A 23,260-nucleotide genomic window follows, 5' to 3' on the forward strand; every position below is an offset into this window, starting at 1 on the left:
AAAATGTGAACTCTTAGATGGTTAAATTGATACTAATATCGATATATTTTTTTTAATTTTTTATGAAATATTTAAATTTATATTTTATTTATACATAAAAATATTATCCTTTTATTAAGAACACATAATATCATATTATAATATTAAAAAAACAAATAAAATAAAATATTAAAATCTTATAGTTATCTTTTAACATGTGCTGAAAAAAGAAGGTTGAAATTGAAGATATATGAGTCGGATCTGGACCCGAATCCGAACCCGGATCCTGAAGCAAACCCTCCATCTGCCTGTCCACCCACCCACCCTCTCCATCACGCCCTACCCCCACCATTGCCCTATAAAACCCTCACTCAGCCTTCTCTTCCAATACACATCTAATTCACGGACCAGTTTTCCTTTGTGAATTCTCTCTCCTCACTCCTACTTTTGCTCTACTGGATTTGAATCAGCAAATAAGCACACAAACAATCAATCACCCAGGTGCGTGCGTATCTACCATATATTTTAATGAATTAATTGATTAACTAGGTATTTCTACAACGATATATGCTTCATCGGACATCGATTCTTCCCCCCTTTTGCTAATTTGATTTGTCTTTAGGGATCTTCATTTTTTAGGTTTTGTATACATACATGTCTGGTATATAGGTTTTGGGGTCGAGGGTTCAATTGAATTAATCAACCCTTTTCATCTTAACATTTTTTTGATTGTGAAAATCTAATTCACAATGTTCATTAATCTGATGATTGAGTGTGCTACGATCGTTTGGTTTCTGACATGGTATGAGGTATGCCCCAGATGAATGTGATGGTTGGATCTTGAGAATCGGATTTTTTTTGGGACATTGGGTTCGTATGAGTTAGGCTAGGTTATGGGTTTGACTTATCTGAATTTGGCCATATCCTCATTTGTTTAGGGTACTTGTTGTGTAGCTTATAAAGCCCCATTGAGAATTATCATATATTTGTATGAGTGTAAATGGTTAATTGGAGAGATTAGGCAGAGATTCTTTGTTGTTCCATTTTATGCATATGTTGTTGTTTGTGTTCCAGTTGTTCTATTTGTTGCTTTCTGTTAGGTGTTAATTCAGATTATGACTTTCATTTAATTGCATTGTCTTTCTTTTTTCAAAATGTGTAATAGGGTTGGTACGTGTATGGGCTATTTATGAGGATGTTCATATATAAGCATTTGTAGTGTTGATGTTCTGCTTCACCTTTGGTCTTCAAAGGGGAGGGGGGATTTCATTTTGCTGACGAGAGGATTGAAGATGTTACTCATTGCTATTTAATTCGGTTTTTTATAGCTTGTAAATCTCCGATTGCTTGCATTTTATCTAATATGTAGTCACTTCTTGAATTTATGTGCAGGACCTTTAGTGTTAGCATTTATTCCAACACTTCAACGGTCTTAGGTAATTTTGTCTTCTTTTTCCTGCGGTATTGGGAACATGATGTGTGCCATTTTGTTCTGGAAGAACTGTAAGTAGAGGTGGATCTTTCACAAAGATAAGTATATACATACATATCTATTTATGTATATGAGTAATGAGTTCTAAAGGAAAACCATTATTTGATCTCAATGAACCTGCTGCGGAGGAGGATGAGGAGAGTGATGGTGTCTTCTGCTTCCAGCCCCAAAGGGCAGTTCCATCAACAACCCATACTTCGGATTTATTTACAACATCAAATAGTCCTCGTAGAATAATAAACAACAATGCATTTTCTCATGCATCTTCTGTTTCGGGCTTTCAGCCTTTCGTTCGATCCAAAGGATCACAGGCACCTGAAGTTAGTGAAGACCAGAAGAGGGAAATTGATATTGGCTCTGTCATTGAAAAAGAAGAAGGTGAATGGTCTGATGCAGAGGGCTCTGCTGATGCTAACAAAAGCAGTAGTGTGCCTGACAAGTCGACTTCTGCCCATGATGATAAGTCACAGGTGAAAGCAATGGCTGCTTTAATGGATCAAAGGGATTCTGATGTGGCGGCTGTGGTAAATACCTCTTCTAATGTTTATGATGTGAAGGATGAAAATAGTAACCATGCGTCTTTAGGAGTCGATGCTGATTCAATTGATAGGAAGAGTAGTGGTAGTCGTAATTCAGAAGGTGATATTGCCATGGATAGTCAAGAAGATTCTACGATGGCTCCAAAACAAAGAGACATTAGAGGTGCTGAAGCAATTCATGCTTTAAAGCTTGCGAATAACCCTGGAAAGCGTCCTAAATTTGACCAACAAAAGGAAGCAATGTTGGGGAAAAAGCGTAGTAGGCAGACAATGTTTCTTAATTTGGAAGATGTTAAACAAGTGGGAACCATTAAAACCTCTACTCCTAGAAGGCAGAACTTTCCACCACCTGTCACGACTCGTATTGTGAAAGAGTCGCGTCCACTATCTGCCTCTACAGAGCGCAGCGGAGATAAGCAGATTCAGCCACCAATGATGAGAGATGCAAAGCAGGTTGATCAGTCTTGCAATGAAAGCAGCAGTTACTTGGAGTCTGGTGATCCAAGATCTGAGTGTAATAATGGTGACATCAATTCAGGACCTGTAGCTCGTCCGAAAAGGTCAATTAGTGGTATAGATCTTGCTGCAGAGGATAAACCACTTCCCAATCATAGGCAGAGTATATTGAAGCAAACAACAGATTCAAGGCAGACAAAGAATGCACAATTACCTGGTAGAAAGACTGCTCTAGTTAATCAGAATTCTAGTGATCCCAAAGCAGGAGGTAAAAAGCTTCCTTCAAAGAAGCCATTAACTATCACTACCCCCCAGTATCAGGATACATCAGTGGAACGGCTTCTTCGTGAGGTGACTAATGAGAAGTTCTGGCAGCATCCAGGTCTGAAACGTACTAAGAGTTCATACTTAATTCTGACCATACTGATTGTGCAACTTTATGATGGCATACTTTTTTTATTTCTTTGTTGCTATTATTTGCTAAATGTGATTATTATTACCACCTCTTCTTCATGTTAGTGTCATTGGTTATTTGATGTGAGTGCAGTAATTGATCCAACGTTACAACTACTATGAGCCTAGGGGTCAACAAACCTGCCCCTAAAATATTCTTTATATTCTGGAGCTCTTGTTTACTAGATATCTTATACTTTATATTATTTAATGAAATTAAAACCCGATGGCAAATCGTTTGTGGATGTAACAACTTTACTTATTATTTATCCGTATGTGCTTCAGACAAGATTGATGGATCCATACTTCCTTTTGGATTGTAGGTCCAGAAGACAAATTATTGCATAAATTGACTATATCTAGATACTATCCACCAACTCATTCTTCAATAAATTAGGATTTTTTGCATCGCTTCTTAGGCTTTACTATTAATTCTGTGTTCTGTAGGACTGCAGATAAGGGCTTGAAAAAAATTGTGCATAATTCTTCTCTTTAATGGGAATAGTGATAATTTAGCCATGTCTAGTCGACTTGTGAAAGAAAATCATGTTCTAAGAATAAAAATGTCATCCTTTTGGTAACTTGATGACTATCTTTCACTCCTGAATTGGAATGAGCTGGCAGAGGAGAGCATGGATGGAAACTATTTTTCATGTTATTTTCTCATTACATTCAAATTGATCAAACGCATAGAAGACATGCTATGAAGCCTTCCATATTGAAGTGGCTCTTTTTGTAAGGAACTTTCGTTGTTGTCCTTGTTTCATATTTGGCCATTGCAGAGTTCCCGACTAGCATAAGAAAGCAGATATTGAAATGATCATGGGGAAGACTTTATGTTGTCAAGCAGATCAAATTATCTATAAGTTATTTATGAAAAATTAGGAATTATAGTCAAACCTCTTTCTTCTCCCACTCCTGGGTTCCTTCATCCTTTATTGACATGACATCTAAAGAGATCAAGGGTGGATCTTGGAATATTATCGGACACAATTATATTTGTACCCTGATCATTCTGTTTACTCAGAAATTGGAATATAACTTGCATTTATATCCGATCTTTGAGGCTTTATTATCTTTTCAGAGCAAGTGTTGCTTATCAGGTCGAACTGGCACTATTGATCACCATGTCATAATGTTTTTTTTTAATGTTTTGGTGTTTGTCACTGTGGGCAGTCCTCAATAAGAGATAGCTGGCATGGAGGTAAAACTCCAAATTTTGAAAGTCCATTTTTGATTGACATGGAGACTCAAGTGTTCTTTCTTCTTCAACTTTTTGTCCTACATTTAAGTTTTATCTTCTACCTTCTTTTATTCGTCATTTCATTTCCTCCCCTTCCCCCACATACCAATTTCCAAGGAAACACTATAAGCACACAATACATATATGGTACAAGGACCTGTTCTTTTAGGGGGGAAATTGTTGGGTTTACCTCCTCTCATTACTCTCTCTCGGCACAAACAGTATATTTACTTCTAGTTTTTGCCCTAATTTCTAACTTAATAATTTGAAATTTCATCCATCCCTCCGTTTCCTTATCTGATTCTATCCATCATCAACAGTTCAGGATACAATCAAATTGGTACCTTGTGTGCATGTTACTGCACCCCTGATGAACTGAACTTATAAAGGACGGAAGCACCTCTGCATCCTATTTCACATCAATATGACCAACATCATTACATCCACCAAAACTCAAAAGTCTCAAACCTGACTCCCCGTAGCTTCATTCATATACACTGCAACGCACCACGTCACATATTTGGACCACCGCAATTGCCTTAACCAGTTGCGGCATCGCTACCACCTTAAATCTACCTCCACACATACCAGCACCTGAATCCTACCACAACATGAAACACCAACTACACGCCAATCCATCAAACCTAGCACACCACCAGCCAACCCATGCCCAAATTAGCCAGGTAGGAGGGGATATTTTTTCTTTTGTGGGGACATCTCACTGAGATGCTGATGCAGACAAATAGAGGGTGCTTGAGACTGATGGAGAGGAAGTAGAGGTCATTTACTGCCTAATTTTGCATCATTGTTAGTGGTGCTCAGATCAGTCTAACCCCCAGTATCCAGAAGTAAAGAAGACCCTAAAAACAAACTTATGCTCTTCTATTTTGTTGGCACAAACTATCTTCACCTACCAAGATCTTTGTTGTGTGTCCTACATGTGGTGAAGGAAAATGTAACTGCACCTCTGATTGTGCTATTTCTTATATATTTATATATGGAGAGAGTGTAGAGATTTGCTGTTTATCTATATTCTTCTTAAACCCACTTTTTGTCTTGTATGCATTTTAGCAAAAAATGATTTTTAGGGTAAATCAGCTTAGTCAGCATCTTGATTGGAGACTACAAAAAGCAGTCAACCGGTAAAAACCTCAAGATGATGATGCTGCAATAGTTGGTGCATAAATTTGATTGATGAAAACAAGGGGAAAAAACCTCAAGGGCACACTGGCAAAAAGTGATTCTTTGCCTTCTTATCCAGTATTAATAGTTAGGTTCAATAGGGGCAGTTAATATGCAACCTCCTGAACTGGTAGGGTATTGTCTGGCACCATCATGTCCTAGATTCTGTTCATATGTAACGTTCATATATGGTACTACTACATGCGATAGCTTTATAATACTAAGTTTCTTGCTTTTCCACCTCTCTTAATATCTGAGCTGAATGTGAATCTACTTCATAACACTAAAGATACATGATTTGCAAATCATGATGAACTTGATTTGGAAGGATAGGTGATTGCAATAAGGATAAATAACTTAAAATTTTGAGAAGATTCCAACAAGGCCTTATGGATGCATTTGTCATCAAGAGGAAAAAAATAAATATAAAAATGAAATCTTCAAATCATAAGATTGAGAACATAGAATGGTGGTTAGTGACCCTTTTGGCTTCTGGGTGTTAGATAACTAGAATGTGCATTGCTGTTACATTACATTTAAGAAACTATCCACTTCCATAACTTGTTTGGAATATTAATAATCATCTTTTGCAATATATGTTGAATTTTACAATACGATTCGCATTGCATGGATCAGGGACAATCTATATTTCCATTTTCTTGTAAATGCAGTAAATAGTAATGGCTTCTTTTGCCTTGCAGGAAAAAATTAGGATATGAATTTCCATTTTCTTGTTAATGAAGGTTTAGCTTAACTATTACAAGTAGATTACTATTTAAATTGTAACTTCATGATGAAAGAGTAACAATTTGTCGGCCTTACTATAGTGAGTGGTATCCTTCATCTATTGGTTTTTACAAATTTGCATTTATTTTATGGATTTATATTTCTCGTGTAATAAAACGACCACAAATTTTGGACATTCAGAGGAGGCAGAGCTTCAGTGTGTTCCTGGAAGCTTTGAATCAGTAGAAGAATACATTAGAGTATTTGAGCCTTTGCTTTTTGAGGAGTGTCGGGCACAGCTCTACAGTACCTGGGAGGAACTAACCGAAACGGCTTCTAGAGATTTGCATGCAATGGTCCGTATAAGAAGTGTTGAGAGAAGAGAAAGAGGTATTACATCTCATCTTGTTTATAAGTTATTCTAAATATTTATATGTTGATGCCTAATAAGTAATAAGGCAACTTCAGATGTCATTCGTCTATATGGTTTTCTTTCATTCTCCAATTTGTATGTCTCATCTTCATTTCTATTCATGTTAAGTCAATGGGACCCATCTTCATTAAATTTTCTAAAAAGTAAGACCTCAAATCTCTTCAGATAACTTGAGCACATCCTATTGATCGTCTAGACTTCTGAATTTAAAGCATACTTTGCTTGATGGTGTGGAAGTGTTATTCCCACAACTTATTTCAGATTCTAGGTGTTAATGACTATTTAATAGCCATTGTATGGTTGGAAAATGTAAAAGCTTTGAGTGTTAGCAACTAGCCAAGCGTGATTGCACTGTCTTGTGCAAAAGAGCAACTTTGTATTTTTTGCTAGTTGTATCTTTTCCATTGACCTATGCTTAGTGTGCTAGACTCAAGCAGTGGCTTTTTTCATCTGGATCATATATTCTCTTTAATCTTTTATTTTATGGTACTGCTTTTACTTAATTTCATGTGTGTTTACAGGTTGGTATGATGTGATACTTCTACCTGCAAATGAATGCAGATGGAATTTCAAGGAGGGTGATGTGGCAGTTCTTTCAACCCCCAGACCTGGAACAGGTTTGCTTACAATCTTAAATCTGGTAACCAAAAAAACTTTTATCAAGCTATATATATGGGAAAACAAAAGAACCGGAAACATTCACAAGGGCAAACCGAATGTTTGAAAATTAGGGAGACTTGATTTTTTTTCCCTTCGTAATTGGTGGGTTGGTTTTTGGTTTCTTGACGACTGAACCACAAACTAAATGAAGGGATGCATATGTTTAAATTTTTATTACTAGTGTATAGGAATTTCTTCATGAGCAGCTCTAGAATGACAAGTGTCCCAATAGATAAGCATCATTGAATGGTAAATTAGAAAGACTTGATTTTTGGTTTCTTGATGACTGAACCACAGACTAAATAATGACCAACCTCTACCTACAATGGTTAATCTAATAAAAGAAAAGTCCTGTTTCTATTAAACAGTCATATCAAAGAGAAACAACAGTTCAATTACTGGGGAGGAGGCAGAGATCAGTGGACGTGTGGCTGGCACTGTTAGGCGGCACATACCAATAGATACTCGTGATCCTACAGGGGCAATCCTTCACTTCTATGTCGGGGATTCATATGATTCTAGCAGGTCTGTTGATACATGTAATTTTTATATATTTTCTTTCTTCCTTGCTTGTTTTCATGGCCAGTATGCTAATCGAGAATTTCCTCTGGTCGCTAATTACAGCAAGGTCGATGATGACCATATTCTAAGGAAACTACACCCCAAGGGAATCTGGTTTCTTACTGTTCTTGGCTCTCTTGCTACAACTCAGAGAGAATATATTGCATTGCATGCATTTCGCAGACTCAATTCACAGGTGAACCCTGCAACTTCAGTGTCAAATGTCTTCATTCATCAATGAAGAAACAATAGGAAATAATCTTTCATTGTGCTTGCACTAACAAGTGATCATTTTGATGCCTTTCTGTAGATGCAAACGGCGATTCTTCAACCGAGCCCAGAGCTCTTCCCCAAATATGAAGAACAGGCACCTGCAATGCCCGATTGTTTTACACCAAACTTTGTTGATTATCTGCACAAAACCTTCAATGGACCGCAGTTGTCAGCAATCCACTGGGCAGCAACGCATACTGCTGCTGGTACAACTAATGGGTTGACAAAGAGGCAAGAACCTTGGCCCTTTACCCTAGTCCAAGGCCCACCTGGAACAGGAAAGACTCATACAGTWTGGGGAATGCTGAATGTTATTCATCTTGTTCAGTATCAGCATTACTATACTGCATTGCTTAAAAAACTCGCTCCTGAAAGCTACAAACAAGCAACCGAGAGTCTTTCTTCCGAAAGCGCCCCTATTGGGTCCATTGATGAGGTTCTCCAAAACATGGATCAGAACCTTTTTCGAACTCTTCATAAGCTCTGCCCGAAGCCAAGAATGCTTGTTTGTGCTCCTTCAAATGCTGCAACCGATGAGCTGCTTACCCGTGTTCTTGACCGTGGGTTCATTGACGGTGAGATGAAGGTTTACCGTCCCGATGTGGCTCGAGTCGGGGTTGATACGCAAACAAGGGCAGCTCAGGCGGTGTCGGTTGAGCGAAGAACGGAGCAGCTTTTAATGAAGAGCCGAGATGAAGTTTACGGGTGGATGCATCAGTTAAGAGGCCGTGAAGCTCAGTTGTCTCAGCAAATAGCATCCCTTCAGAGAGAACTTAATGTTGCAGCTTTCACGGGTCGGTCCCAAGGATCTGTTGGGGTGGACCCGGAAGTTCTAGTGGCTCGGGACCAGAGCCGAGATTCGTTATTGCAAAATCTTGCAGCCGTGGTTGAGAACAGGGACAAAGTTCTAGTCGAAATGTCTCGCCTTTTCATTTTAGAAGGCAGGTTCCGTAGCGGAGGGAACTTTAACTTGGAGGAAGCTCGTGCTAGTCTAGAAGCCAGTTTTGCCAACGAGGCTGAGGTTGTTTTCACTACCGTCTCAAGTAGTGGTCGCAAACTTTTCTCACGTCTCACCCACGGGTTTGATATGGTTGTCATCGATGAAGCAGCCCAAGCTAGTGAAGTAGGAGTGCTTCCTCCTCTTGCTCTTGGTGCAGCCCGGTGCGTTCTTGTGGGGGACCCACAGCAACTTCCAGCAACTGTTATTAGCAAAGCTGCCGGAACCTTACTCTACAGTAGAAGTCTTTTTGAAAGATTTCAACAAGCGGGCTGCCCAACAATGTTGCTTTCTGTGCAGTATCGAATGCATCCTCAAATACGAGAATTTCCTTCTCGATACTTCTATCAAGGACGCCTCACCGATAGTGAAAGTGTCATGAATTTGGCCGATGAGGTATACTACAAGGATCCTTTGCTAAGACCTTACATCTTTTATGATATTACACATGGACGAGAGTCGCATCGGGGTGGGTCTGTCTCTTATCAGAATATACACGAAGCCCAGTTTTGTCTTCGTTTATATCAACATCTTCAGAAAAGTGTCAAGTCTTTGGGTATAGCGAAAGTTTCTGTGGGCATAATAACGCCGTATAAGCTGCAATTGAAATGTATTCAACGAGAGTTTGAGGAAGTTTTGAAATCCGAAGAAGGAAAGGATCTTTATGTCAATACTGTTGATGCTTTCCAAGGCCAAGAGCGTGATGTCATCATTATGTCTTGTGTGCGTGCTTCGAACCATGGTGTGGGCTTTGTTGCTGATATTCGCCGGATGAATGTTGCTCTCACACGTGCAAAAAGGGCACTTTGGGTATTAATTTCTTACCCTTTTTTCTTTCTCGTTGACTTCTTTTTTTGTATTTACCAACTCATGAACTTCCATATTACTCTCGACGTCTGTTATAGGTGATGGGGAATGCGAGTACTTTGGTTCAGTCGGACGATTGGGCTGCACTAATCGCTGATGCAAAGACGAGGGAGTGTTATATGGACATGGACTCGCTTCCTAAAGATTTCTTGGCACCAAAGGTGTCACCACCAGTCTATGGTCCACCACAAGCAAGGTTTTCTAACATGAGGGGTTTGAAGAGACCTGGATTAAGACACAGATCATATGACCACATGGAGTCTAGGTCAGGAACACCATCAGAAGACGACGAGAAAACAAACTCATCTTTTGCTCCAAGAAATGGGAATTACCGCCCTTTCAAGCCACCAACGGAGAATAATTCTCTTGATGATTTTGATCAGTCTGGTGATCGTTCAAGAGATGCCTGGCAACATGGCATTCAAAAGAGACCAAATTCAACTCCGGTTACAGGAAAAAGAGACCCATGATTCCAGTTTTTCTGGTTGTCGAGTTTTTTTCTTGTGGGTTCATGAAAATTGAACAAAATTTGACTCTGGGCGTATCTAAAGCTCGAAACAGTGAGGTCCGTCCATCTTTTAGAGTGACCCGAAAGAGTGGAGTTGCTTAAAACTCTTGAAATGAGCCAGAAATGGGAATTTGTGAAAGAAACTGGTTCCAAGTGTGGATGATTGACTCTGTGCTAACAGTTTGATCCCCAGAAAGTGCATCTGGGCCATGCAAAATCAACCCTTAATTCGTCACCGGAGTATGCAGGTGAGCAATCTCTCTCCCTTTATTCCATGTAGTCCATGATATTTAACTTGTATGAGAAATTGCATGATCATGTAGACACCATGGATCCTTGAGGGTTTGCATCCATGGATTGCATGCTTTTCTTTAAACTTATTGAGTGTTGAAATGGGGTAAAAACAGATGTGGGTATAGGAAGGAAGGGAATGATGAATGAATACAAAGATATAGGGTTTGTTATGTGGATGGATTCATATAGTAGTATCTACCTTGAACAATTGTTAGTCAAGTCAAGATTTTGTACAGAAAGGGTGGTGTTGATGGGTTAAGGGAAACAACTTTACTGAATTTGTGAACTTTGGGGGTGTGATGGTGGCCTTGTTGTACATGTTTTTTACTTTGGAAATAATATTTATCAACTTAAAAAGACACTTTTTGTGATTACATTATTGATGTTGTGGGCTTTTTGTGATTGGAAAACCAATGGGTTTTGAAATTATTGGATATGAACACAAGGGATATCTTGCTTCAGAAGAATCTTGGGGTGTTGGATTTGGCAAGTGTTCAAACCTCATAAAGTTGAGTTTTGGTGCATTCTGCATTTTGAAGATGTTTACCGACACAAATTCGGTAAAGGCTAACTGGACAAGAATGAGGGCTGGGTTAATACTAATCACTGGCCGAGTTTGAGTCCCTCTCTTAGCTTACCAGATCAACATCATGGACCGGTAAGGGCGGCTTGGTAAACAGAAACATCTTGTTATAAATAAACCTCTTCTGTACTTGGATTTCTTTGCATCTTGAGTTCACAACCTATGAAAGGGACCGACTGTTCGGTTGGTTTTCCATGAATTCATGTATGGATAAAATGTTTGTATTGATAATGTTGTATGTATGATATTAGATAAATGTTGTTCGGTTGCTGTGTTGAATAAGCATTTCGATTGATTAAAATTGATTATTTCAGCTTTGTAAACAAATCATGAAACAACAACTTCATAGATTAATCTTATTACGTCAAAGCATCCATACCAGCAAATCAAATGAAACCCAAATATATGAACCCTAAATAAAAATAACCACAAATCAATAGGTAGGCCTTTCCATGAGTTGTTCTTGGAGGTGTGTTGCTTCTCTGATTCATCCGTTCGAAAAATTAAATAAAAAAAATTCTGTCAAGGGCTCCGGTTCGTCTGTAGGTGTGATGCGGAAGAGCAAAGCAAGGGGTTTACTTCGATCTTTGCCCGCCATCACCTCGATTCTTGGTCTGAGAAAGATTTACGACGGCGTTGGATGGAGAGATTTGAGGCGATGGTGTTGGATTGAATACGAGTTTTGAGCTTTTGATGCGATGAAGGTGTGTTTAATTGAGAAGGATATCTAGACCAAAATATTGTTTTAATCTAGACAACATCTCATTCATAGCTTACTGTATAAGTCATTTACTTTCAAACTAAGCCACAACCGAAGAGTTGGTTATGGCTGACCGGATAAGTTATATGGTCTATAAAGGCAATTCAACCAATAACAAACATGACCTCAATTTGATCCTTGTTCTCGTATAGGAATCTTTTGAATTTTAATGTCATTTTTATCTTTGTTCTTATAAGAACAAGATATTTTGTTAAATCTACAATTATAAGGGAGTGTTTTTTTTTTTTTTTTTTAAAGGTCACTTAGGCCACATAATTGATGAGAAATTGGCAACTAGGGATGGCAAAAAAACCTGAAACCAACGGTGAAAAGTGAAAACCGAAACTTTCGGGCCAAGTTCGGGGACGTCTTATCGGGGACGTCTTATCGGGGATGGGGCGGGATCGGGGATAAATTCGAGGATTTTAACGGGGACGGGGACGATGATCACCGGCCCGGCCCAGCGCAATATGTGTGTGTATATATAAATATATATATATATATATATATATATATATATATATATATATATATATATATAATCATATTAAAAGAAAATAGTAACATTCAAATTTAAAAGACTTTTATCCACTTTACCTAAACAACCCAAATAATGTTCACGAAAAAGTCTAGTTTATTTGTTTAAAATCGTGATTTTAGTTGTATGATTTTGAATTTCTGTTTAGTTCTATATTATATTATAATATATTGTTTGTAATTGGTTCGATTATGTTTGAGACATTTAAACTTGTAATTTACTTTTAATTGTGAAAATTAGCATATTGTAATTTTTTTAGATCGGTTTCGGGTTCAGTTATAACCAACGGTGATTCTTTTTATACCCTTAACGGGTTCCCCAACGAGGATCAGGAAAACCACGGGGACACGATAAGATCCCCGACGGGGATCGGGACGGTTACGGGGACAGGGATACTAATACCCGGCCCGTTGCCATTCCTATTGGCAACTCTAGTATTTTAATGCATGATACATCCTTTAAACATGAACTAAATGTGTTTAGGAGTAAAAAAAAACATGCTAGTAACTTGTATATGATATTAAAACCTGAATACATGAAATTGATTAAATATGGGTTACGTAGATAGCATTTTCAGACCAAACCAGTTACGTGATCTACACGGATCAAAAATGAGTTGTATGTGACTTTGAAAATACATACACATATGATTTAGTAATGTTATATATGATTTTTAGGTGGAACAAAAACCAGAGAGAACACGCTTAATAAATTTCTAAACTAGCGTGTCATATTAAAACAACAAAACTTTTCAAAATTCTTTTACCCGCCAATCTACTTTAATTATTTCGAGGGGTTACAAAAATTTTAAATAGAGTGAATTACTCCATTGGTCCCTACACTTTGATTTTTTCTAGTTTTGATCCCTAAAATTCGTTAAGTGTACTACTAGTGATCCCTAGTTTGTGTTTCACATAACGAACGTCCCTTGGGTTAATACCACTAATGAAATGTCCTTTTAAATGTGTTAACTCAAGGAACGTTTTTGTTACGTGAAACACGTAATGGACTAGTGGTATATTTAATAAATTTTAAGAATAAAAAAAGTCAAAATAGAAACCAACAGTATCATTCACTCTATTAAATATAAATACAAAAAATTCGACTGATGGTGATCACAATAGCAACTGGTGACTGTAGTACTGACGGAGACATAAAAAATGTATTTGTTGAATATGATGATCAAAATTTTAACGAACATTAATGAATACAGAAAGAAATTAAAATATTAAAAGAAATTAAAGATAATAAATAATAATTTTTAAGAAAATGCTTTAAATTATTATAGATTAGACTTTGTGTGTTATTTTTTGTGACTAAATAAATATTTAACGTTATTACTACGTGTTATTTAATAAATAGACCACTGAAATTTCTCATTTTAAAAGATTAACTCCTTGAATATTTTCTTTAAATAAACAAACCATCAAAACTTTACCTGCCTTCTTTTTCTTGAAAAAGGCTACATGGAACTGGTAAGTAATGTTTTAAAGTAAAAAAAAAAAACATAAATCAGTTTTATCGTTTTCAAACTCTACATCATTCAAACCCTTTACAACCAACAACATCGCTCACCCTGAAATCACATCATCAAATTCAAATGGAAAAAATGAAATGTCACATCATTATGCGATCGGATCATGAGCAGGGAACCACTGAAATCATTTTTATTGAAAGCAAATGGAAATCCAATTCTTTACCCCCGATTGTTGTACAAAATAGAACTAGATATCTGTATAATCTGATTTGTTAGTCTACTATAAAAATCCGAACATATCGAGATGCCTTGAACTTTTTGCTCAACGATTATCTTTCGAGTTTTGCCAACCGTTTTTTACCACACAACCTAAACAATTTACTAAGAGTAAATTACATAAATAGTCCATGTGATTTTCCGAAACATCACTCATGTTTCCATTTGTTTACACTCATCATCTCTGTCTTTAACAGGCGTTGTTCATCCGTTAAGTATCCCTCACAACCTCACGTTCTAGTCATTTTGCATTTTTTTTTATAAAATATCATCGTATAAGTATGTAAACCATTTAAAAATAAAAACTAAAGAAAACCCAACTCTCAAAATGACCAAAATGCCCTCATATGAGGGGCTCTTTAAGTCTGATAGCTTTAACACCGTTAATGTCAGAACCTACGAGTATAAGCTACTGAAAACGACAGGGACTCTGGTGTAAATTCAAAACCCGAGTGGCAATTCCGTGTTTCAGTAAACCACATGAACGATTTACGTAATTTACTTGTTTTGTTTAATAAACATTTGAATAAAATGTATTTTTTTTTATTAATCTGGATATCCAACCCGCTATGCGAGCCGACTAATCCCAGACCGACCACCTGCTTTGCAGATATTCCGGAGTTATCGCATTTGAACCTCCATGGCCAAAGGGGATTTTTATTCCTTCTTGGATTTAAACTTGAGACCACCTGATACTTTTAACCTTTAAAGCTAAAGATAAAACCAATCATACTAAGGAATTTTAATTCAAACTGACAAAGTAATACCAAGATCCTACTAAGTTCCTGTTTCTGAGACGTCCAAATTGACCTTGTCCAACAAACCATCCATCCATCCACTTTTGAGCTTTCATCATCACCATCATCATCATCATCACCATCATCACAATCACAATTACGATCACAATCACCCTGTTTTTTGACACATGGCTTCCTCCATCGATCGACACCAACAAAAACAAAGAACCCATCCACACCCTTTAATCTAATCGATTGTCTTTTCTTGATGATTGGTTTCATCTTCTTTCAGATCTTCCTCGTTCTTACAACCCCACAAGAAAAAGGTAATCGTTTTTAATCTCATCCATCAACCAATCTTGTTTACTTTGCTAATTTCGTTTTTCATTCAGATACAGATACAGATACAGATACAATTCTGGATTATTATATGATAAATTTATGGTTGGAGAAAATGGTTTCAGAAAACAAACCCCAGTTGTAGAATCAGTTTATGTGTTAGTTGGATTCGATTGGATTTGATTCGATACCAATTACTGATTTCCCTTTTCTTCTTTCTGGAATTTGAATTGTTCTTGATCCAATTTACCCTAATTTCATGAAAAAAAAGTTTGACTTTTTTGAGTCAGTGCATGATTGTTCTTGAACCATATACTGATTGCAGTCTTTTTTATTTCAATTTTTAATTTTTGAGGGTAAATTGTGTGTTTAGTTCCTTATACTGATGTGGGTTATCTGAATTTGATGGAAAAAAAGCTTATTTTTTGAATAATCATATGATTGTTCTTGACTGTACTGAACCTATGATGTGTTTTAGTTGCTTGTCTGGATTTAAATGTTGACTTTTTGAGTCAATGCATGATTGTTCTTGAACCATACATGAATTGATGTTCTTGGATGGATTGCTTATATAGTTGCTTATACTTACGTATTCATTAGAATTTGATGAAAAAAATGTTGACTTTTCGGTCAATGCATGAATGTTCTTGAACCATATTGAACCTTTAATTGCTTGAACTTATGTTGGTTATCTGAATTCGATAAAACAAGACTTTAAATTACCATCAACGCGTGATTGTTCTTGAATTGTACGTACTCCCTTTCTACGCATTTGAATTGTTCTTGGTGCGTTCTGTACGCAAGACGGAACAGAAACAGTACAAAAACTTGTTTTACATGTTTGGTGGGGCATTAGACTGAGACAAGACGGTACTTGACTCATAGGACAAAAATGCATTTTTTTTTAGATTGGTAAACTACTAAACTACCCATGTCTTAACCGGCTTACCTCACTCTCGTTCATCCGGCCCGGTCCTGTCCATATACCAAATGAATTTGAATCGTTCTTGGCCCGAGAGCGTATATAATCACGTGGGATTATTTGAATTCGATAAAAAAATGTTGACTTTTTAGTCTTGCATGATTGTCCTTGAATTCTACCAATTGCCTTCTTTCTCATTCTTTGAAGAGAAAGGTTTAGTGTTACTGTAACAGAAAAGAAAGATCTGGTTTGACTTTTTAGGTCAAACCTATTGCTTTCAAAATCAAAATTGATATGGATCCAGTCATAAATTTGATATCAACCATTTTGTAGTCATTTGTTTTGATCAATTTGAATTTAGCTATGCTAAGGTTTGCTCTAATTTTTAAAAAATACCCATCAAATTCGAAGTCGAAAATAGATGTGTTTGACTTTGACTTTGACTTCGGTTAAATATTTCTTCTGATTCTTAAAATACAGAACCTCTTATAAAGCTATGAACCCACAATTGAGGAAAACAAACTCGAATGTCTCCGTGACCCTGCAAGATCAACCAAAGTTGGTACGTTTTCGATCCATAAAGTTTCATCGTTTCAAGCGCTTTAAGTTACGATACAGTTAGATACGAAGAAACCATAAAGGTTTCATGAATATGCTATTATTTTAGATTAGTGAGGTGCGAAAGGCAATTGAGAAGCACAAGTCGATTGAGAAGATCAAACAACGTCTTGGAGATGAGTATACTCGTTTTTGCTCTGATGAATCGATTTCGAGATATCTAAGAGCCCGGAATTGGAACATTAAGAAGGCGGAAAAAATGCTTGAAGCATCCTTAGTATGGAGGATGAACTATAAACCCGAAGAGATTCGTTGGGTAAACTTCCGTTATCATCTTTTTTTTGTACCTCTTCTTTACATTTCTAAATTTTTCGCGTTTTTAGCTACAAATCCGTTATATATGTTTGATGCTACGGCTAGAATAATCGCTAGAGGTTATTATGTCGATTGGCATGTTGAAAAGCTATTTAAACGTGTGCAAGGTTATGCGGAACCCCTTCTAATCTTTTCTAGAGCGATTGTAGAGAAAATGAGGTTCCTACGTATATACAGGCTTGATGGACCATGTCTAGCCGATGTGGGACTCCAGCTTCGTCGAGCCACTAAAACAATATCGGCTTTATAGGATGTTAAATATGTCTACATGTCCTAATAAATTGCTTTTCATGACTTAACATGTAAAAGTGTTACAATAAGTTGATAAGATGTTTTTGGGAGTTTTTTTAGAATAGTTTTGAAATAAAGCATCCACCTTTTTTATATGGTATTATTTGGAAAAATGTCTTATAAAAATAAATGTCCTGTAAAAAAATGTGTTCGTAGGACATTTATTGAAATTGTCATAAAAAAGCTAATAGGAAAATGTCCCGAAACATCCTACTATAACACCATTATATAGTGCGTACAGTTGTTTGGTTCTATAAAGCAATCTATTAGAATATTTAGACATATTTGACATCCTATAAAGTCGATTTTGTTGTAGTGAACTGAGGCGAGAGAGTGTGTGGAGTCCCTAGGTGGTGGTAGACGTCAGCTCTGATACCATGACGGATTATGTGCAAACCCTTTGAATTATTTTATTTATATGATGTAGGAACATATTGCGGCCGAGGCAGAGACGGGGAAAATCTACCGATCAAGTTTTATGGACAAGCATGGGAGGACCGTACTTGTTATGAGACCTAGATGCCAGGTTTCATCTCACATTTTCCGCTTGCCCTACATGACTACGTTAAGTTTTCTACGTTCATATTTGTTTTAAGAATCGTTAATGATCCTACTTTATGAAATAAAAACGTAAATCAAAGATGATTAGGCCAATCGGGTCCTGAAAACTAGTAATGGAGCAAGGGTAGAATGGTCATTTTTGTCGTTTAAACAGTTTGTTCAGCACAACAATTTAGCTTAATCCATACAGACGTTAATGGAAAAACAACCAAATAGCCTCTAAGGACGGTTCAGTTGATGAATGAATGAAGTTTTTAGTTGTTTGACTTGTGTTCGATACACACACTTTTCATGATATGTAACTGCAGAACTCGAAGTCAACGCGAGCACAAATCAAATATTTGGTATATTGTATGGAGAACGCCATATTGAATTTGCCACCAGAACAAGAACAAATGGTTTGGTTGATCGATTTTCACGGCTTCAGTATGTCGAATATATCCATCAAATCCACAAAGGAAACCGCTCATATCTTGCAAGACCATTATCCCGAGAGGCTCGGCCTAGCAATACTTTACGATCCGCCCAAATTCTTCGAACCCTTCTGGAAGGTACATTTGACTTTTCAGGTCAAACCTCTACTTTAAGGCCATGTTTTTTGTAAGTATATAATATTTATATACGGAAAATTCTCGAGCACACTCCTCACCTTTGTTGAGGTTTGGATCCTCGATTTGTTGGCCCAATGACCCTTTGGTCTTTTAGGCCGTGTTTGGCGAGCATAACCGAGCTTATTGGAAAAACCCTGTTAGGTTTGCCATATGATAAGCTAGTTTTCTAAAAAGCTACTTCAAGTAGTGTTTCAATAAGCTCCAAGGGTTTTTTTTCCATCATTTTCCAATTATGCCCTTTATATTTGTTCAATTAATTGTTCTATCATGTCCTTTTAGGTCATATACATTTTCATGTATTTTATCAGCTGGTTTTTATCAAACGTGACTAGTTTATCAGTTATCTAGTATTACAGATTGTAATTTTGACTTTTGGGATCGTCTTATTGTAGGTTGTGAAGCCTTTTCTCGAGCCCAAAACCGCAAACAAAGTGAAGTTTGTATATGCAGACGATGCAAACACAAAGAACGTGATGGAGAGCTTGTTTTACATGGACAAACTCGAGTCCGCATTTGGCGGGAAAAACGAAGCAAAATTCGACCTCAAGATATACGCCGACAGAATGAAAGAAGATGATGCAAAAAGACTTGCTCTCTACAAAGGAGCAAGCAGCTCCGGCACAACATCGGGTCGGGCCTCCACAGTCTCCTTGGATTTCAGCATCGCAAATACGGACTCGGATTCAGATGGCGAGAAGAAAACGCCAACAGAGATCAACGAGGAGGCGATATTGGCGGAGGCTCAAAAGATTGCAGCAGCTGATGGTGGCGGAAGAGGTGCCCGGATTGAGGCTTAGTAACGAAACCGATTTTGGTTTTGTTTTTCTTGTTTTTTTGATTCGAAACTTCCGTATTTCGCTAACCCGACACCATTGAAGTCTATTTCTTCATGATTTTTTGCTAATATTTCGGTTTAATTTTGTTCTTGGATCAAAGTTTTGTTTGTTGAGTTAATGAAGTGTTAAAAGGCTACCAAACAAGTGCGACGACAAACAGCCAACGATCGAAATGGAATAAATGACAGATTGCAAATGCAATCGAAATCGTAATGGTTCGATCCCAATTCCGAAAGAAACTTCACAAGTTCTTAGAAACATACCTGCCAAGTTTTAGGCAGTTTTAAGTCACTAAAACAGAAGATCTTTAATTGTCAGTAAACCTAAAGAGTGATTCCCAAATTACTAACAGTTTAAACAAATTAACCCTAAAAAGTTAGCCCCAAATGCCCGAAGTTTCGAATATTTATGGTTTCACATTTAACGACCCCGAAGAATGGGATGAACAGCCCCACGGATAAAGAGATACGGAGCAGTGAAAGTGATTCAAACTGTATGTTGGATTATTGCATCAAGAATGGGATCATTTTAGAAACCTCAATCACTATATCATCTTCTACACAGTACAAAATTTGGGTTCAAGATTCAAAAAAATGTGTATCTAACAACACTCCCTTCGCTACTTTTGGGTTCAACATTCTCTTTACTAGAAAGCAAAATGTACACATACTGACCCGTCAAGAATACGCGCTCCTCGCAAGAAATTTAGGCATCATTCCACATCTCATCTAACTTCTGCCTGTATTGAGCCAAATTCTGCAACCAAGACCAAATAAACGTACATAAATCCGAATGCCCACCTCATTTAGAATATGGTTATTAGTCGAATGGGATATATTGGGAATGAACGAAGTAATGGAGGAAAATATGTTCACCTTAGTATAAGCATAGACGCCTGCCTCAGTAGGGGCTGCCGGGCTTCCTCTTCTGATGTATTTTTCCTCACTGGCTATGTAAAGCATAGGTATCCCCGTTGATAGTTCCAAGCTTATAACCTAACATTATAAAGCATACGGTTTTCAAGAACCGATAAAACGAAACAAACAAATAGAACAAATGGTCGGGATCTCACCTCTTGGGAAGTGAGTTTGTCGAGATACATGATGATAGACCTCAAGGAATTCCCATGTGCAGCGATCATTACATTCTTTCCTGCTCGGAGTTGAGGTTCAATCTGAAACACTTCCAATAGTCAGATCCAATTGTTCAACAATCTTTTAGGTGCACCATGGCTCGAACCAATGGCTTTTTGGCCAGAAAAAGTAGCCATATCAGTTGCTCTAAAGTAGCCCACAAGAATTAGTTGAAGTCAAAAGTTACAACTAGTAGAAAACGACAGAAATACGGATTAAAACTGTGTCCATACTTGTTCTTTGAAGTATGCAACGGCTCTTTCAGCACACATTTCCAAACTTTCGCCATTTGGTGGAGGTATGTCATAACTACGTCGCCACTTGTGAACTTGTTCTTTACCGTATTTATCTGCGGTTTCCTTCTTATTTAAGCCTTGTAGTTCCCCATACCTGAAGAAGAAAAAATGGAAGTCTAAGAACCTTAAAAGGCCAAACTAGAATTTTGTAAGCATGAAAATGACCCAAAACTCGAGTTTAGAGATGTAATACTTACATTCTTTCATTTAGTTGCCAAGCTGTAACGACGGGTATACACTGCTTTTTAGTTTCTTCACTGAAAATTTGACTCCATGCCTTTGCTTGTTCATTTTCATCATGCATGACAATAGGCACCTGCATACCAGTTGATGAATTTTATCTCGTTAGAATTGAAATCCAACAAGAACCAAAAGCATAGCGACGACATTGTTGAGGAAACTGAATCATGGTGACTAAACCCTTCAAGACTATGCATTGGTTATCAGATTGTTAAAGTTCAGACAACGTGACAGAAGTATTCATATATGAATATACACTACATTCTTATGTCTCTGTGTTTATTCATATATGAATATACTCTATATTCTTATCTGTTTATATATTCATATACAAAATATTCATGCATGGTTATCAGGGTACCTTCTTGCGACGATGTTGAGTCATGGCAAGCATAGCAGTCATCTGTGCACGAATCAAGGCAGAAGTATATATCATGTCAATGGGTATATTGCATATCCTCTTACCAGCTTCAACAGCTTCCTCCACGCCCTTCTTCGTCAATGGCACGTCCACACAACCGGTGAATAGATTCTTCTCATTCCAAAGAGACTCGCCATGCCTAATCAATATCAAAGCAGCTTCACCTGAAATACGAACCACATTTTGAAAATGGTCACCAAGAAAAATATGAAAATTCTTTCAAACTTTCAAGATTCTCCTACTGTTTTTCTTGCCCAATCGACCATTGTCTACATTTAGTCATTGGGTAATTTCTTATCATCTTATCAAATTTAAAAGCAAGTTATCATACTTGAATTCTTAGAAGGGTCCTTGAAGGTGCCATTTGATGTGGTTGAAATCGGATCCTGGGCTGAAATCTGATAAGAAGAAGATGAAGCTTGAACTGATCCACAGCTTTTATTTCTAGAGCAATAACGTTCTCTTTTCAATGGTCTAATTTCAACTCTAAAACCTCTTGTCATCGACCTCATAGAAGTGTTTCCAAATTCCTGATGAAGGGTAGAATTACATATATACCCATGAGACTGGAGGGTCCCAATGACTTGGTGAAATGTAGTTGCAGCCATTCTGGAAATCAAGAATCAAGTATTAGCTTCTAATACACATAAAGATTAACCAAATTTCCATTGATTTGTGATCATATTTATTGAGTTTCATATCAAGAAAACTGCAAAAAAGGGGCAAAGACAAAGAAACTCTGGGAACAAAGAAACCCTTTCTCCCAACACATAAAAGTATGCTTAAAAGATTGCAGATCATTTGATTCAGATCAATTATTCTCATCAAAACTAGACACTGAAACCCTTTCTCCCATCTTTAATAAAAGAACAGCTACAGTTTGACTTTGGGAATCAAATTTACAACTTCAAAACTAATATGGGGTTTAATCTTTTTCAAGAAAACCTATCGAACTATATTAAACATAATAACAACCACCACTAAACAGTAATGGTGGTCATAAATCTGCAACAAGATTCATATATTTTGAATCTTGAAATTGTTAGGTTTGACAGAAAAGTGAAATGCAACGCGAGGGAGCAATCGAGACAAAATACATAAGCAGATCCAATTATAAGTTAACATAGAAATCCCAACAACAAGTAGACAATTTACAAACAGCCAACAAACATTAACAGGACTTCAAATACGATTTCTAGCAAAATGGGTATTGAAGGAATCGGATGATAGGGGGAAGAACCTAAAAGAAACCCACCAAGATCAAAACGACTTCGAGAAATAAAGTAAAACTTTAAGAGAATAAAGGTGCAGAGAAATCGAATAATTTGGAGCAAAAATTAGGTTGGTTAAGAAGAGGAGATCTTACATTTACTTACAAAGCAAAGAAACAGAATGATTCGGGGGTTTGGCAATGAAATCGATGCAGGGAGAGGTTCCCTGAAAAGGGAAAACGAAAAAGTTGACAGAGAATAAGGTGATGAATACAGAGAGAGCGAATGTGTTTGATTTTGGTTTGGTCAGAATAAATGGAGGCTTCTTGAAAAGGGTTCTAAATTCTTGAACGGAAAAAATGGGGATGAAAGAGACAGCAAAATCTGTTTATGAGCAGTTTGGAAGAAGTAGGTTGGTAGGTAGGGGAGGGG

General features: G+C 37.2%; 3 protein-coding genes across 4 annotated transcripts; 2 read left to right on the forward strand and 1 right to left on the reverse strand.

Annotated features, from left to right (window-relative positions):
- Window positions 1-375: 375 nt before the first annotated feature.
- On the forward strand, window positions 376-11,933 carry LOC112511076 (helicase sen1). 2 transcript variants are annotated; one of them, XR_003069061.1, is made up of 9 exons: window positions 376-480; window positions 1,372-2,848; window positions 6,272-6,460; window positions 7,025-7,120; window positions 7,532-7,688; window positions 7,788-7,920; window positions 8,035-9,804; window positions 9,900-10,617; window positions 11,793-11,933. XR_003069061.1 is itself a non-coding variant. In XM_025116480.1 (8 exons), exons 2-8 carry the CDS (start codon window positions 1,549-1,551, stop codon window positions 10,329-10,331), a joined length of 4,077 nt encoding a protein of 1,358 aa, XP_024972248.1. In that variant the 5' UTR covers window positions 376-480; window positions 1,372-1,548; the 3' UTR covers window positions 10,332-10,897. The 2 variants fall into 2 exon arrangements, 1 of the variants encoding a protein (XP_024972248.1); XM_025116480.1 differs by lacking the exon at window positions 11,793-11,933 and having other exon boundaries at window positions 9,900-10,897.
- Window positions 11,934-15,182: 3,249 nt separating this feature from the next.
- Window positions 15,183-19,663, forward strand: LOC112511331 (phosphatidylinositol transfer protein 3-like). The gene is made up of 6 exons (XM_025116914.1): window positions 15,183-15,360; window positions 16,776-16,857; window positions 16,963-17,169; window positions 17,947-18,045; window positions 18,389-18,631; window positions 19,084-19,663. The coding sequence occupies exons 2-6, from the start codon at window positions 16,792-16,794 to the stop codon at window positions 19,486-19,488; spliced, it is 1,020 nt and encodes a 339-aa protein (XP_024972682.1). The 5' UTR covers window positions 15,183-15,360; window positions 16,776-16,791; the 3' UTR covers window positions 19,489-19,663.
- A 398-nt stretch (window positions 19,664-20,061) lies between these two features.
- Window positions 20,062-23,136, reverse strand: LOC112511664 (2,3-bisphosphoglycerate-dependent phosphoglycerate mutase-like). Its single transcript, XM_025117370.1, has 8 exons — window positions 22,984-23,136; window positions 21,949-22,226; window positions 21,558-21,781; window positions 21,154-21,272; window positions 20,894-21,050; window positions 20,600-20,701; window positions 20,403-20,522; window positions 20,062-20,283 (listed from the first exon to the last, which is right to left on the reverse strand). Exons 2-8 carry the CDS (start codon window positions 22,223-22,225, stop codon window positions 20,233-20,235), a joined length of 1,050 nt encoding a protein of 349 aa, XP_024973138.1. The 5' UTR covers window position 22,226; window positions 22,984-23,136; the 3' UTR covers window positions 20,062-20,232.
- Between the last annotated feature and the right edge of the window lie 124 nt (window positions 23,137-23,260).

The sequence above is a fragment of the Cynara cardunculus genome (genome assembly GCF_001531365.2).
Source record: "Cynara cardunculus var. scolymus isolate 2C chromosome LG 4, CcrdV1, whole genome shotgun sequence".
Taxonomy (NCBI): Eukaryota; Viridiplantae; Streptophyta; class Magnoliopsida; order Asterales; family Asteraceae; genus Cynara; species Cynara cardunculus.